The 17,192-nt window shown below is 36.7% G+C and overlaps 1 protein-coding gene across 4 annotated transcripts in view; it reads right to left on the reverse strand.

Moving 5' to 3' along the window:
- The window catches only part of ARHGEF3 (Rho guanine nucleotide exchange factor 3), a 114,389-nt gene that overhangs the window by 10,461 nt on the left and 86,736 nt on the right, over nt 1-17,192 (reverse strand). For 3 of the 4 annotated variants that reach the window (XM_062008750.1, XM_062008751.1, XM_010195652.2), the window contains 2 exons: nt 6,985-7,092; nt 318-488 (listed from right to left, as the gene is read on the reverse strand). In XM_062008750.1, coding sequence (XP_061864734.1) covers nt 318-488; nt 6,985-7,092 — 279 coding nt within the window. Of the gene's footprint in view, nt 1-317; nt 489-4,014; nt 6,625-6,984; nt 7,093-17,192 lie in introns of those variants that run through there. The other variant, XM_062008752.1, reaches the window with a different exon arrangement.

A 17,192-nucleotide genomic window follows, 5' to 3' on the forward strand; every position in this document is an offset into this window, starting at 1 on the left:
ATCAAAATATCAGCCATTGCTACAGAAATTGTCAAACAGAACATGTAAACACATGCAGTCAATCACAGTACAATGTATCTGAGTAACCTCACATTTATTAAGACAATACAATGCGCTGGTTTAAAATGAATGAAAAACTTCATCTAATATAGCTTGAATTATAAAGACTTGGAATGGAATTCTGCTTCTAGTGGAGGCACTGACATTCTGTTTAATTTTAGGAAAGCTTCAATGCCTACCAGCGTTCCTCAACTCCACGTTTTAAAGATGGTTTTTGACCGTTAAATCTGTGGCAAAAAAGGAAGACCTATATATACCTCTTGGCGTTTGATTTCTTTAGATGTAAGCATATGATTGACACAAACATCGAAGGTTTCACTCCACAGTTTGCTGTCTCTCCGCTTTGTGTTGGCAGGGGGCATATTTCGAGACCACGGTCGTGGACTGAGCAGATCTGGGCGACTGTCACTACGGAAACTGATAGAACGCTGGAAATATATAGAAGAATAGCTTTTATTGTTACAAGAGGTACACATCACACTTTCCCCCCCCTACATCTTTATATACATAGTTCAGTATAACAAACAAATGTTATCTAATTAGTTTTTACTGTGTATTTAATAGCAATGTTTAGTAACAGGAACAGAAGAGAAATTATTTTAATGTATCATGAAGGAAAGCCAGTACTTCCATTCCTTTGGAGTATGCCCATGCCCTGTTCTGAACATGTTTATACAATCCACTCATATACTATATAAGAAGAACGAACTACAGGGATAATGGCAGAATGGTCCAACACACTAAACTAGCACAGATATCAAATATAAAGTTTCAGTTCAGTAAATCAACAAGAATTATTCATGCATTACAGATATCTGCCTCATTAGATCCTTAACACTTAAAAATTTAGAATAAACACAATTTTTAGAGATGAAACTTGTATAAATACTTTTTTGGTTCATTTTCAAAGATTCAGTTGTTACTCAGAAACTCTAGAAAGCTAGGGTAGTAAAATTCAGTAGATTAACTCACGTTGTATATTAACTAAAAGTCAACAGAATTTTTGGGTTTTGATTATTTTGGGGGGCAGGATTATTCAAAGATGTCTGTACTGAAAAATGATGGGTCCTACCCCTGAGGATATGAGATGAAAGGGTGCACTACATCAAACACATATTAATGGTTCAAGAGAAATATTTCTTAGCTGGGCGGGAAGACAGTTCATGAAGTATGACCGCCCTTCCAAAACTTTCTTCTTGCTACCTGATGGTAATGCTATTTTTTTTCTTTGTAAGCTGTCAGAATCATCAAAGATTTGATTTGCATTATCATTCCAGATATGTCCACAAGGTCCATAAGCAGGATTAAATAATTAGTGCTACAATGCCCTTAACAAACTCGTTTTGACACATGGAGAAACCCTCTCAACCAGTAACATCTTCAGATGTGTAATGACATCAAGAAACTAATTCACATAGATATGAAATAGATATCTGACTGAAGGAAGAAGAATAATCACATAATATTTAAGGAAAAGGTATGTCAGTATTTGGATTTTAATGTTTATGACAAGAAAGAAGCCAGATTTTTTTCACACCACTTGCTTGTACTTATTTCTTAAGCACTTGAAGAAATATGTTAAATAATCAGTGCTATCAGATAGCAATTTGTGAAATATCAGTATTATGTTCTACTATTATAGAATATTTCTAGAGCCTCTAAACTCTGACAAAGAGTACTTGAGAGTTCTATTTACCTGTGGACACTCGGAAAGAGCTCAGACTAAGGAGGGATACTGGGCTATTTTGAAAAGATTCCTTTCTTGCTTCATTAAAATTAGAGGCTTCTTTTTTGAGGTCCTACCTCTGAAATGCCTCAAGTAATTCACATTGTTAAAATACTCTACATGTTTTGGTTTATTTAAAACCTGCCTTACATAACACAATGATATTTCAATTGCCTTGGGTAAAAGTATTTAAAACAAAATAAATTCTCTTCATTTCCAGGTTGAAAGTAGCATATACAAAGTACAATTTGAAATTATCCTCTGAAGGCAAGAGCCCATGAAATGCAAACAGTGCCTATAAATACAATGTTTTTAAGACATTAGAAGACATATAAAAATAAAAATTGCCTTTTTGAGCCATTTTGAATCCTACTTTGGATTGACAACACTCCTAAAAATAAGCACACTTGTATATATACCAACCTTCCAGAACTTTGCAAGTCAGGTGCTAGTCTTCCTTCAAGAGTTAAGAAGATAAAGAAACACATGTGAAATTACATACTTATCATGGAATCCATTGTTTTCACATGCAAATGGAAAGATTAGGGAAAAGAGACAGGTGTGTTGCATCCACAAATCACTATGAGAATGCAGCCAAGCAGAACAGTTGTCATTCCAAGACCTAAGGTGGAATGCCCCTTTCCATGCATTCCCATATGTATTTGTGGTGATGTTTTCTTAAAGGAATGTTTTATGTTTAATGAATAAAGTATTTATAATGAAAAACATCAGGTAGACTGATTTTTCAAGTAAATGCCTTGATCTGAATCTTTTCAACAGAGACATATATCATGTTATAAAATGGCATGCACCTATAACAGCAAATTGAAATTATAGAAAGTTTAGAGAAAAGTAACCTTTCACATCCACTGATCGTAATGTTTCTTTATGCTGCCTGAGGATGCTTGATGCCGTTCTCTACAGCCCTATACTGTCCTCCAGAGTGGCACAAAAAGTTTAAAGAGACTCAAGAGGAGATCAAACTTTCCAAAATCCCGCTTGCTTGCTTAGCATCTTTGCTACCTGGACACAATAAGTACGTATTTAATTGATTTCTCTCCTGCATCAGCCTTTTAATTAACCATGCAAAGTGGCCTTTACATGTTTTTAACACAGAACATTGGACTGAGGATATTTATTAGCAGAAAGGGACAGAAATGTTTTGATGTGTTATCTGACCATGACAAAATGGAACATTAGGAGATAAGTGGTATCTTTGGCATGTTTCCTTCCTTTACTAACACAGCAAAGGCAGAAATACTGACTTACCCTGGTACACTGAAATCTAGTTAGGCCTGGAATCACACATGCTTATTTTAACATATTATCTCTTCTTTGCATATACGTTGCAGAAAATGCCTTGTAATGTTATGGAGAGATAAACTAATACATCACCAAGGAAACACTATTTAATGCTAAAATTAATGCTCTGTCCCTTGAGAGTAAAGCATACTTGAATCTTCAATGCTGTAGCCGTCAAGAATAGAAATGAGATATAAGCCTGATGTAAACCTAACTAAAGAAATCCCCAAATAAACAATAAAGTACTTTAATAAAACTCTCTGAAGTTTAAGATAAAAACATCAGTTTAACCATCTTAGTTGTACCACTTGACCCTTTTTTTCCCCCAAGATAAACAGTTTAGTGGAATAGAGCCTTAAACTGAAGTTCTGCTTTTAAAAATAAGTTAAAAGGAACTCTGATCTTTGTTTGGCAATTGCCATGAAGGAAATTAAAAAGTAAAAAAAAAAACCCAAACAAAAAATCAGTCACGTGGTAAAATCCCATGAAGGAATTGCAGGCATGCCAAAACGGCATTTCTACATCTCCAACCTTTAAAAATGTTTTCTGGATTTCTGGCTTCCTTAAAAAACATGCCCAGCATATTGCCCATCCAAGGTTATTAAAATTTTCATATAATTCCAAAAACTAAAGGAGCTGGTGAAGAATCCAGCCACAACCTCTGGTTTTGTTTACTGTGTTTATCTGACTGCAATAGCTTTCACTGGCTGTTACAAGATTGTTACTATGAAGGGTCTATATGTTACTGATGTTAGTTCCTGTGATTAACAAAACTTAATTTTAGCTGCAGTGAAGCAAACAGCTTTGTGTACTGGAAAAAGAGCACAACTGCCATTAAAGGGTTTTCTTTTTCAGGATTTTTAGAAGTTTCCAGTGTCCCAAGACAGATAAAAATAATCTGGACAGTCTGCTTAAATTCAACATACACTGATGAAAACTGAAGTTGCAGAGGAAGTTATCCAGACTTTAATTTCTCTCTTCAGCATCAGCTGGAGTTCTTCTTCTGGCCCTATTTTCAGCTTTTAAGCAGAACAGCACAGCTGTGAATAAGACCAAGCACATCATCATAATCATTAGTCCAGCTTGAAGCCGACTGGAAATGCAGCTATGAAATAAAGCAGTTTTCCAGGTGGATAAACAAATAAGAATACCTGCTTAACATCTGGTATCCTGCAGATACATAGACTCTGTCAGAGACGAAGCTAAAAGCATTATATGTCAGTTTGTCTACATGACAAAAACAGACTACAAATGGTCCAAAACACAAGAAAGCTAGCTGGAAAGACTTCACGTGTACTGTTACTTGGAATCCTTGTGGAAAAATATTGACAATGAAGTGGAAAACTAACTTTTAAACTTGTTTTAACTGACGCAAATATCTCTATAATCAATAAAATAAACAAAATATCAAAAGTTGCTAAGAACACATCTTAAAAGACACTACACAGATCTCAGACACAGAGGTGATCCTCTTCAACCTGCATGCAGGAAGGCCATTAATATAAAGTGGAAGATATATGCACAGAAGTAAGGAAAATTATGCACAAGAAACTTTTTTTCCCTCCTTGTACATGTATCTTCCCTTCAGAAAGAATATATAAGAGGGTTTGTTTGAAATGCCAGGAAGGAAAAACTCAGAATTTTCTAATTCTCTTGACTGATCCTATTGGAGTGGTCTTTTTGGATGGATGTTCTGTTGGCTTTGCTTTGTTTTCTTCCAAGGAAAGAATTTGTTTGGTTTGGCTGTTGTGGTGATAGAATATTTTCTTCATTTAACAGACAAAGGACATCTAGCAGCAATGCAAGAAAGTTGAAAATAACAATGAAGATATATAAAAAATCCTCATGTAAAAAGAAAAATCAATACTTCTTTCTTTTTACAGATATTATACCATGAAAAAAACCCCCTGCTCTGTACTGTTCCATAAGGCACAGTGACATCTATGTCAATACTTAATTAAGCAAAAAAGCTAAACATGCTTCCCAGAATGTTCCTAAATAATTCCAAATGGGACACCTGAGCACAAGGTCCATCATTTTTTCCCCTTCTGTAGCGCTGCTGACAAAATCAGAGAAGTTAATTTACAGCCAGTTTTGAAGGCAGTTTTGAGAACCATCAACAACATCGATCACTTGGAAAGACACAGACCTAGGATTTAGAGAAAATACAGGTTGATTTCTTGTGACACCTCCTTCAAGAACATAGTTACTTAGAGGAGCTGGTATGAATAACTTCACTGCTTAATATTCTTAGAAGCATCTTCTTAGTTAATTAAAATATATTCTTAGAATCAGTATGAAGAGAGCAAGACTTAAATACTTGCAACAGCAAGACCTCCAACAAGGCTACTGTTTTCTCTCCTATTTTTGTCAAAATTTGCCCTGAAACACATTTATGTAGCTCTTACCTCAGGAAGCTGTTATTACATGCATGAACAGACAGTTTGTTTTAGATAGTCTAGATCAAACTTTATTAAACACAATATTGAACTGGACAACCTAGTGTCAAAGGCATTCATTGGAGAACGATAGCATAGGCACTTAAATGAGGACAACAGCTGTCTAAGGCTGTGAAAAGGGAAGCACCATGCTCAGAAGTAGTTTAGCCAAAAATTAATTCACTTTCCACACTCCACATAACTGGAACTAATGTAGTCCTTTCAGAGTCGAGCCAGTATTTTTCCTGGAGGCAGACTATGGAACAGATTTATACGCCCCAGGGAATACAGGCATTTCTGCTCTAGTCACGCTATAATACACCTCTGGATCAAACACAAACTGAGGGGAGTTCAGACATTTTGCCTTTCCTCCAACCCCACACGTGTGGCTTCTCTGTGCAGATGTCTGCACTTCCAAAATTGTAGGAACTGAACACAGGAAACCAATGTTAACGAAGCCTTGTAAGATCTGTCTTGTAGATAACTACAGAAAAATGGGGTTCTTCCTCATGACTTCATTTGTCATAAGATTCCTAAATAAAACTCTAAAGTTTTATTACTTTCCTCCTTGAGAGTAAGAGCTAACTTCAGTAATGCTGTAATCAACCTACTTTTGATTAAGTAACATTTTTAATACATTCAAGATATTTTTGTATTTCCTCTCAAAGAAACTGGATTTGTTAAATAACTTTCTTTAGAACTTACACATGACTTCTTACATGAACTGTTTAAAGAGGAAGTGGGCTGGCTTTTTAGGCCAGACTCAGAGCAGTATTGCAGCTCACAACTCTTTGCCACTCAAGGTACCATTAGGAGTTCAGCACCCAAATGTTTTGCAGTTTGTCTGAAAGCACAAGTATTTTATAAACTCAAGTTTATAAACTTAGCCTCTAAGTATGTTAAATATTATGCACCTAATCTACAATGCAGAAATTCCAACTATAAAATTATTTAATTCCTAAACTACATTTAGAATTTGTTTGCCCTTTTTTAGTTTTTATCATCAGCTTTGGAAAAATGACTTTTTTTCCAATTGTTCACTAACTCTTTTGTTTAGACAAAGTCAAAGTTCACTTCAGAGAAGTAAATTCAGCAGTCCTACATGACTATACTAAAAATAACATTTTCAAAGAAAATTCTGTTCATCATATTTAGAAAGCAATCACAATGCCGTAGTAGAACAACTTTTATATGCTACAGGTGCAATAGTTTTCTTATTGGTAATTAAAACATTAATTGTCTGGACACAGGAGTGGGGTTTTTTGAGCCCAGAGTTCTGAGTTTTTAGATTGAGTAACTTTGCAGTCCTAAGTTGCCTAACTCTGGTACATTGCAGTGCGGTATGTACGTATGTGTGTGGTTCACGTTCCCATGCTGCCCCTCCAAGAAACTATCAGTATGTATGAGTTCCCCTTTTAGCAATGCAGCTTGATGCAGCAATGTGTTTACTGCAATTACCTGCAGCGTCTGGCTGAACCGCTTCAAGGGAGTGGCTCGTACAGGAGGAAGGAGACTTGCTAGTGATGTAACTCTGGAAAGCGGCTTGACCCGTTTGTTACTGGGCTCCTGTAGGTAGGGGGAGGAGGATAAGGGAAAGGAAAAATATGGAGGAAGCATGAGCATAATCAGGTAAACATGGCTAACAGTTTTGTTGATTTTCCTAAGAAAGCATTTGTAAAAAGGAAGTTTGTAAACCTGGTGTAGAATTAGGGTAGCAAATAAACAATAGCAAGTTTAAATGTTGACAATGACAAGGTTACTCTTGGCTGGTACACAGAGATCCTGCAAACAGCTGAAAAACGCAACGATGGAGAAGTTGGCATGGCTGAGAGCAGGGGAAGGGAGGAAGGTAAAGAAAGACTAAATCATTGCATTATAATAACCTATTCTTAGAACAGAAATCTTCAGCAGTGCTCTGCAGCTCATGCATGTTGTGATCATCTTGTCATTGAAAGGAATAAACAAAAACAATTCAATTTGTTTCTTTCTCTGGCACTTTCAGCATATGACTGTTCAGTTAAAGGTATTTTATTATAGAAAATACAATTTAGACAGAAATTACTAACTGTAATTGTCTTTTGAGTGCATGTTTCTATGGAAATTATTATGCATACAAACATATTAATAACATGTTTGCATATATTGAAATTTTGCATAAAATAGAAACAAATATTTATGGTAAAACTTTTTTTTTTCACTTCTACTTTTAAATAGAAACTGTAATACACAAAAAAAATGATTATAAATACATAAAAATAGAACAGTTACCCTTGGTTTCCTAACCTCCATCCGACATTTAATGGATCTTGAACATCACATGCAAAGGCAACTTTTGACAGAACGAGAGCCAAACTTTCCAGGTGAAGTTAAAAAACCAATCCAACATCATATTTCAAGGATATCCTAAAGCAGTTCATCTTTCTCTTTCAGCCATGCCTATAAAGTTTGAGTAGGCTTGCTATGCCTCCAATTTCCTAGACATAGCTTTAAGAAAATGAAGCGTGTCTATTATCCTTTTGTTCAGAAATCCAAATCCTTCTGGAAATAATGCAGATTTGTCATCCTTCCTGGTACCAAAAAATAATAAATCTCAGCAGCAACGATCTTTATCTGTATCACTGGCAAGGAAAAAATCTCTTCCATTAGGACAGCAACAGAGGAAAGGTGAGAAGCAGCTACATACTTAATTTACTTCTCAGCAGGCAGACCTGGAAATCCATAAATGCTGGCTGAGATGAGGGACAAAGTGTTTAACCCTCTAGCAAAAATAATGTATTCCATCACACATTAAACCTGATATCAAAGAATTTTAGCAGCCTATATCGATTTACATCTTTATCTTCACCATTGCACTGCTATTCATAGTCTTTCCTTTTCAGCAACCATGTCTTTGATACAGGTTTTTGAAGGAGTATTATTTTTTACGCCATTGCAGCACCACTAGCATACTTATCTACAGCATCATCAACTCCACCTCCTTCACTCCACCCCCCCCAAAAAAAGAAGAAAAATCTTTGCGCTTCCACCATAATTCTTCTCTAACTGGTGGCTCAGTCATCACCTGTTTCTTTTTTACAATTAATCAGAATGCCAGTCCTGGTGCACAAATAACACCCCATGGCAGAACCTGCTTGTTATGAGTCACGCTGCACTGCAGTGAAAGGACACGAAGTCCCCGACAGAGTCGAGCAGTGCTGTGCCAGCAGCACAGCTTTGCTAGTAGCTCTACCTTAGCAGCAAAGAATTCTTAGGCATAAATATCACACCCCAAACGCAGAATCTGGAAATCGAGACTGAACAGACTTTCTAGAAGACAGAAAGAGGAGGATTAGCATTAATAGAAAAGGTTTCTCCTTCTGCATCCTATTATCTTACACTTTTGCTACTACATCTATGTTATTTGGTTGAAAGATGAAACTTACGCAAAAAAAGCACAAATTTGATACATAAGACATCACAGCCTTATCTTGCTTTCTGGAAGTTAGATGTTCCCCATAGTCTTACAGACCTCTTCCACACAGAGTGATCTCTTCATAATTTTGCAGTCTTTCACTCTTAAAACAAAGCCCAGAAGCCATGGATAATATTCTGAGAAGGCTACTGACAGTAGATGAAATCACAGAAGAAGGAAATCTATATTTCACTGTGTCTCTGCTGCATTTGAGTGTGTTGTAAAAAACTTGAAAGTCCCAAGTAGTGTTTAAAACTAAGTAACAGCAACTTAGTCTATCCTTACTTGAATACTTCCAAATACAGTGTGTGTGACTGCAGTTGAAGTTTATTAATTACTACTCAATGCCTGCAGGTTAAGCACTCAGACCAGGACCTAATTTGGTTTGCTGTGTAGGGCACATAAACCTCCAGCAGCTGTGAAAGTTGATGTACAGTATCAAATAACCTTGGAGAAAGTCAGCCTGAGTATAAAGAATGGAACTCAACTTCTTTCTCTTGGAGAGTGAGAGGAAGTGAAAAAAAGAAATATGATTTCCCCTTGTTTGATGTCAGCCCAAAGGCTCTTTCTGAAACCTATGCTGTTTCCTAGCCAAGGATGCCTACAGTTCCAGGGGGAACACAATGAAGCTCCCCAGCCCTTTAATACTCCCCATCCACTGCAAGGAGAAAAATGCTACAGCAGTATAATTCTTATGTTCATAAAGCAAAATCTTACTGAAAACAGAAATTGGTGTTAAGGCACTCCAGAGTTTCTGTAACCATCAAAAAATGTTCAGCTTTTCTAGATCTTCTTGTTTTGAGCCACCAGAGCTAAAGGCTTCTCCAGGAGTCAAAGGAAAGTCAGATAATGGGTTGTGATGGTACGCCTGCAAATAGCCTACCCCTTCTATGTCAGCATCCCATTTTGAATTCCTCATGCAATGTATCGTATTCTGATGTTACGCTGAAAAATCTGACCAGAATTCAAACCAGCTGAATATGTCATTAAAAGCAGGAATTCATTTTTATTGAAAGATATCTGCATTATTACAAGAGTCTCGCCAACAGAATTAAGATGATTTGAGAAGTCTGAGAATTCACAACTTGCCCAATTAGTTCTGAAACTAAATCTTGCTTATCCTAACTGTAAAGAAAGCTTTCCAAATATTTGTAATGAGATTTTCACCCTTCACTAGAATCCATGTGGTAGGCAAAGATACCTATATTGGAGTGAAAACCCATCAAAACTCAGTTTTCCAAGTGTCATCTCCCTCAGAGAAGCCTCACAAGAACAGCGCCGAGTCACCTGCTCCACTGTGGAATAACAAAATCGCATAGGTAAGGCTCTGAGTGTACAACGGAAATATAGCACTACCGGGGCAATTCTAAAACTAACATAGTAATACTGAAACTGTTAAGACACTTGATCATAGTATTTCTGTTGCGTGGTCTGCATGTATTTTGCCTCCACCTCCTCTTTCATCAATACCCTTATTCTCAAGATGTGTCACCTCTCCAAACCAGTATCACAAAGAAGCTGAACCAACTATTAAGGCCCAGAATCTAGATGGGGAAAAATTCCACAGTCAAGTGCATAAAAAAGTAAGTTTTCAACAGATGGCTGTTTTTCTCACCTAGGGCTCTGGTTTTCACAACTAAAACAGGGAAGAGGAAAGTGTGTGAACTGTTCTGCTTTACTCAGAGATGCTGACCAGAGTCCACACTAAGTACTACTGTACTTAAGTACAGTAAGATCAGGGAGCTGCATTCCAGATGCTGCTGCCCAAGCCTCTTCCTTTTTGTAATTATTTTTTTTAAAGAATAAACTGTTAGGATGTGTTCATTATTTCACTAATGTATTTCCCCCAAATCTCTGATTTTCCAGTTAACCAGAGGTCCTGCACTCATGAAATCTTTTGGGGTATGAATCTAAGCACATAGCAATGCAGAACAGTACGATTCCAGCGTCTGTCCAGCACGCAGACACTCCAGTAAGGACACACTGTCTAGGTAGAATGAACATCAGATTCCAGCTGTTTTCTCTGAGTGTGCTGAGAAAACTCAGAGCTACTCAAAGTCTCTACTTCCCTCCTGCTCCCCCTCCCAGTTCAGGGAACTTAGAAGCAGATGGGACTGAGAGATGGGATTTAGTGCCTGGATCCACTTGCAACAAATATCACCTGTCCAGACTGGGAACTAGGCCAAGTTACGACACAAAAAAAAAAAAAAATCAGGAGTTACGAGGTTTTGCCTGACCTTTTACAGTTGTTAATTTTGGTATTGAAAAATAATTTCAGAATTTTGAAATGACTAAATGTTAGACTGCACTTTCAGAGTCACAAATGACATGGGAAGTAAGTTAGAAAACAAAAGATCCAGCCTACAGTTTGGCACAGCTTCCAAAATGTGGAGCTGGTATATGTGAACAAGTAATGTTAATCTGACAGAGCTTTAAATTTGATATAAGGCTAAATAAATCTGAGGGAAACATGAGTGCAGGAACTTCAAAGACTGAACAGTCAAGTGAAGTCAAATTAATACCTGACTAAGCTAGAACAAAGAGCAGCTGGCTTTTGGAGGGAGCAGTATATTTGAACTTAAGATGACTTCGGTCACATTTCATTTCAGAGAGAAAAAAATCTAATGCTCAAAATACCATGTATGTATGCAGCCTCAAAAAGAACTCCTGAAACTGTGAACAAACTGATACGAGAAGCAAATGTGTCCAAACACTGGATGGTTCTGGAAACTGGACAGTGGATACTTCAAAAAAAAAAAAACCTCTGTCCTTCCAAGAAAAAAATATTTTTATCATATGCTTTTCTAGGGAATTGGTAGAAAGAAAGATTAATCACAATGGTGTAATCACTGATTAGCACAAATTGAAGACGGCAAACTATCAGAGAAGAAGTTTCAAAGACACCATGCCTCACCATTCTTCTGATTTGGAATGATGGACACAGTGCTCTAGATTGCTTCTTGTCATTTTTTCTGTAGATCCCATATATGGACAGTTGGACTTCTAGTATCTTCTACATATTAAATTCTAATCTAACAGTTTCATTTACTATGAAAGGAAAGTTCCACCTTTTATTTTGTAACTCTCCAAAAATGAGTCTTCTGCTGTTGAATAACTGGGAAATGTGGACAGCAAGCAGCTTCAGCTACACACTGCTACCAGGATGCAGTAACTTCTGCAAACTCCCTCTTCAGTAAAATCCGTCTTTTTGCCTTACATAACTGAATGAGGTGTCACTTTCCAAAACTGTAATATAATCATTTCAAAACGACAACATCTTGGCAAAAAAAGTATAACTTCTATATCATTATTTTTGGCCCAAATACACACGATTGCCATTTAAAAGCCTGCATCTTAGCATATAGCACCTGTAGCATTCAACAGCCACAGAAGCATGTTAAAGCAGAAGATCCTCTGAAGAATTAGGCACTTAGGTTAGTCACAATGCGCTGACAGTGAAGTTCATGTTATTTTTTTTCTTAATTACAGAAACTGGCACCTTATAATTGTATATATTTTATGCAGTAGCACACTACACAGATATGGAAGCTTCTAGGAGACCAGGGGAAGAAGCTAACACTTATGCTCTTCATGCACAAATAACTAGTACATATAAAGAATGGGATTTTCACAGAGTCTGAAGCTGAGTGTCAGGGTGAGTTAAATCTTTTTAATAATATTGATTTATATTCTATACATTGTTATTCAACAAAGTCACCCACAGTTTAATTATCACATTTTGATGGATAAATTAGCTAAAGATTGGGTTGAATTTTTTAACAAACGGAGAAGAAACAAAAAGTATAAGGCCAGGTTCCCTTCATATTACCCTAAGAACAGCAGAACAAGTGACCTGTATAAGAGAAACTGAAGAGCACTGAGTAGTAGTCTAGGTGCCACATGAAAGGTCATTTGCTTCAGTGCCTCACTTGAAAGTTCTTTCACTCTATGCTCCTGACTGGCTTAGCCACTGATTTCCTCCCAGTGAACAGTAAAAGCAAATCTATGTTCACTGCTGGTATGATTGTTTTTCCACCTGACTTTCCCATCTCTTATCAGCAACTTCAACAACAATCTCCATGTCAGAGAACTGGTGCTGAATTTGACAAACAAGGGAAAATATTTCCCTGAGGGGTCATTACACTTGTGTCTTCAGCCCACATGCAGCACTACTGTGATCAGTGTTTATTTTTCTGACTATATTTAAAAGAAACTTCAACTAAGGAAATTTACAGAGATTTCTAAGGTATCCCAGAAAATGTGAAAAGTGGTACAGGAACACAGCACTTCAGAACACCAGAATCTACCCTGTTTACCCTCAAAGACAAACTAAACTTCTCTCAATCCAGATACAAAACAGCAGAAATTGGCAATGCTTGTTAAAAACATCCTAACATACTGGATTTCAGCAAGTTCTAAGATAATTATTTACATTAGTAATTCTGGATTTGGGGTTGCTAACTTTCTTGGTGTTTTATAAAAAATGTGATGGTTATTTTTTTGCCTCTTTTGATATACTTTCTATTTGTGTACCAAGACAAACAGATATCCAAAGCGTTCATTCTGTGCTATGGAAACATACATTAGTACAACATGCTTTAATTTGTCTCAAAAGACCTAACAGTGTAATAACTTGAAGACACTATAAATTGAAACAGTACAGTAACCTTTGTTTCAAACTTAATTCACAAGCAGTGCCAGCAGACTAAAACAGAACCACTCTGTTTTAGATTTCACATAACTGGCCAAATTTCCATACTCCTATATTTTAAAGGTTATTAGTTTTTAGTCAACTTTATAAGGGTAAGTCAACATTTGTCATGGCAGGAAGCCCAACATTATTATTTTTATTAGTCTGCTACTAGTTGAATTGGCCTAAGATTAAACAGTTCTAATAAATTCCCCCAAAACTTGGGAGTTCAATTAAAAAAACCCAACATTCAAGCTCTGTTCCACAGGATGTTATCGGTATTTAACCTTCAGCAGGAAAAAAAAACCCAAACCAAACAAAAAAGGTTAAAATAGAAAAAAACAACCTACGTTGGTTTTTACTTCACTTAATACAGCAGATACCTAACCTAGAAATAAATTAAGCCAGGCATCTCAGGCTTTTTGCCTCTTTAGAGAGAAGTAAACCTAAAACTACAGCAGCATTCTCAATTGTTATTGGCACTAATATTTTTACTTTCTTTTTTAATAATTGAAACAGCAGAGAAGTTGCCTTTGCTTTATAGTATCTTTAAAATACTCTGATTGGGAAATTCTAGAACATTTATTGTTCTACAGCTGAAGCTTATGATCAATAAAAACAAGTAGGTAGGTGACTCTAAAGCAGTTCTAAGTATAGTTCAGTGCTACACAAAGTAACTAATCATGCACACGAATCCATCCTAAAGTCTGGGAGAGGCATTCCACCAGTAAGACTAACAGCACTGCAAGAAGAACCTATTAAGCACTTTAAGTAAGACTGATAAATAAAGGCAACTCAATCATACAGTAAATTATGTATATCAGTGATACAACGTCCCTTCAAGGTTGCACCCACCACCTCTGCTCTCTGATGGAAGCAGAGAGGGGTTTGTTACTCCTCCTCTGCCAATCTCAACATCCCAGCAAGCAAATAAAGCAAAATCCAGAGATATTTTGTGTTAATCACAGTGTTATGAAGAAGAGGATCTGAAATGATAGTCAGAGTACAATGAAAAGCCATACAAAGAACCGGTAAGTATTCTCAGCCAAAGAAAATGAACTGAAGTTTGCAACATGCTATCGCATCATGTGTTCATCAAAGATTGGCTCCTTGTCACAAATAAGCTGCTCCCGTTAGTCACCACCCCGAAGACTTCAGATTTCGTTTGTTCTAAGCAAGACGGGACCACTGAAGTGTCAGTAGCATAAGGACAAGTTGCATCCAGCTATCTTGACTAATCATTCATTTGTCTGCAATATCCAAAAATCAATGTATCGGCTGGGAGTTAGGAAATGAAGGCCAATTAAGAGAAAAACCTCACACTGAGGTGAATTAACACAAGCAACAGAAACTCTGAAAAACCCAGACAACTAAAGTAGAGTTGATTAAATTCTGTATTTCCTCTCATTACCAGGACAGGCTACCTAAGAACAACCTTTTCCATTAGGAACAAACTGGAGATGAAGCTGGACTGCCAATTAAAACGCAGACATCATGGGGCGAGTTACTGAATGGAAAAATAAAGGCAAGATGTTTGTTTCAAATTGACATTACAAAAAACAGATCAGCAGTTCCAAGTGGGGGGGGATGTTTCCACATCTAGCTGACTGTGGTTACACTGCACATGAACTTACCTGAAATATATCAAAATTACAACTTGCTAATATTTCATTAAAAATGAAATATATACATTTACAAAGATCAAAGAAAAATCATGACTTGCAGTTTACCTCATAATCTTTTGGCCCCTCTCCCTCTGGCTCCATGCCTGTTTCTCATGTTAACAATGTGCTATAACCTAGAGGCCTGCAAGTTAACGTTCAGGTTAGCCTTCCTGCACTCCTCATGCTGAATTAAACACAGTCCTGAACACAAGGCAGCCTAGATCTCCTGACCATCAAAACAGTGAGGATATCAGGAAACAACAAAAGACAAATTGTAAAGAGCCCTGATTCTTAGGTCTAAGATTTCTGGAGCGTAAGAGAGTTAAGCAGACATACAACATACTGGAGATGCAAAGGAATTCTAACGCCACCACTGTAGTTTTTAGAGTCTAGATGCTGTACAGCAGAACATCCTTACTCTAAGTAGCTCATGTCTTCCTTCCTATGACTTAACATTCAGACATTTAAACCTCAGTCTTTTGTGGTGTGTGCTCTTTGTTATCTGCCTTCCATCCTCTGGCTGCTCTTCGCTTCCTTTAGAGGAGGTGATATGGGAGTTGTTTTAACCACTAAAACATAGGAAATGGTATGCATAATTTTATATCTTACAGCAAGCAAATTTCAAGTATTACTGTCTCTATTTTTCACAAAAATTTGGAAAGACTCCAACACCTCTTCATCATATACACCTAGAACTATACTACAGTATCTTATGTGAAGTGTACAGTGATGTATGTAAAAGCCTTACAGTACTTGCTGTATTAACTCACCCCTCAGGCGGTGTGGTGTTTTATTGCCCTTAAATTACATTAGAAAGAACTATAGTTGGACTAGAGGCTCACTGGCCTTTTCTCAGAATCCAGATTTTTACAGTTCACATACATTTTGGACTTTTCATTTGTCATTGTTCTGTGATTGTGCTGGTGAGGCTTAAAGAAAGAAATGTAGGTAGAAAAACCTCTGTTCTCTTTTGTGCCACTGATTTGTTCCTCAAAAACATCTCTAGTTTTCCTGAGCTGCTCTGCCAGCTCCAAGTGAAGCCCAAAAATAAGTAACAATTAATCTATTGCCAAGAAGCTTCAGCTTGTTACCCAGAGACCTCCAGATGGAAATTTAGGAAAACTTCAACAGTACAGTGCATGCTCAGGAACTTTGCTGAACTTCATCCCATGTAAGTACTATTATTCTTGATCTTCCAGACTATATTCTGGTTTTGTTCAAATCAAACACTAAAATATCATTGTTTAGTGAAGTCAGAAAATTTTATAATCATGAGTTCTGACTTAAAACCAAAACACAGCATCTATCAGAAAATCTGTTCTATTCCACACATATCAACATTTATGCATGCATTACTAAATAAAATCAATCAACTTCACATGTTAATAATTAACACGAAACTCTAGTTTTCAAAGCCAGAAATTCATAACCCTCAAATAGCAAGCTAGGTTTCTGGTGTAGTAACACAAAATTATGGTAGAAGGCGCCCAAGAGCTTTATTCAGCCTTGTACATACTAAAGGGTATAGAAAACAGCTTAACATTGGAGCTTGAGAAGAACTCCCTGCCCCATATCAACAGACTTCAAAGAAAAAAGCAGTACACATCTATCCTTATAAAGCCTTTCTCAATGAGTCAGTTTTACTACTGATTCCTTATTCAGATTTTTGGAGCAGCAGCTGGTCTTTTCATCCCAAGTCAAACAGAATGTTTAAAAGTTTATTTTTCAGAATGCTGAAAGTCCGTCACACTCTCAGAAATAAATCTGAAAGCATAGGATTCCTTTTCTTATTTGAGTAAGCCACAAACTAAAAGACTGTAAACCCAAAACAACTGTTTGCACATTGTAGTTTTGATTGGTC

The sequence above is a fragment of the Colius striatus genome, chromosome 15 (genome assembly GCF_028858725.1).
Source record: "Colius striatus isolate bColStr4 chromosome 15, bColStr4.1.hap1, whole genome shotgun sequence".
NCBI classification, from domain to species: domain Eukaryota; kingdom Metazoa; phylum Chordata; class Aves; order Coliiformes; family Coliidae; genus Colius; species Colius striatus.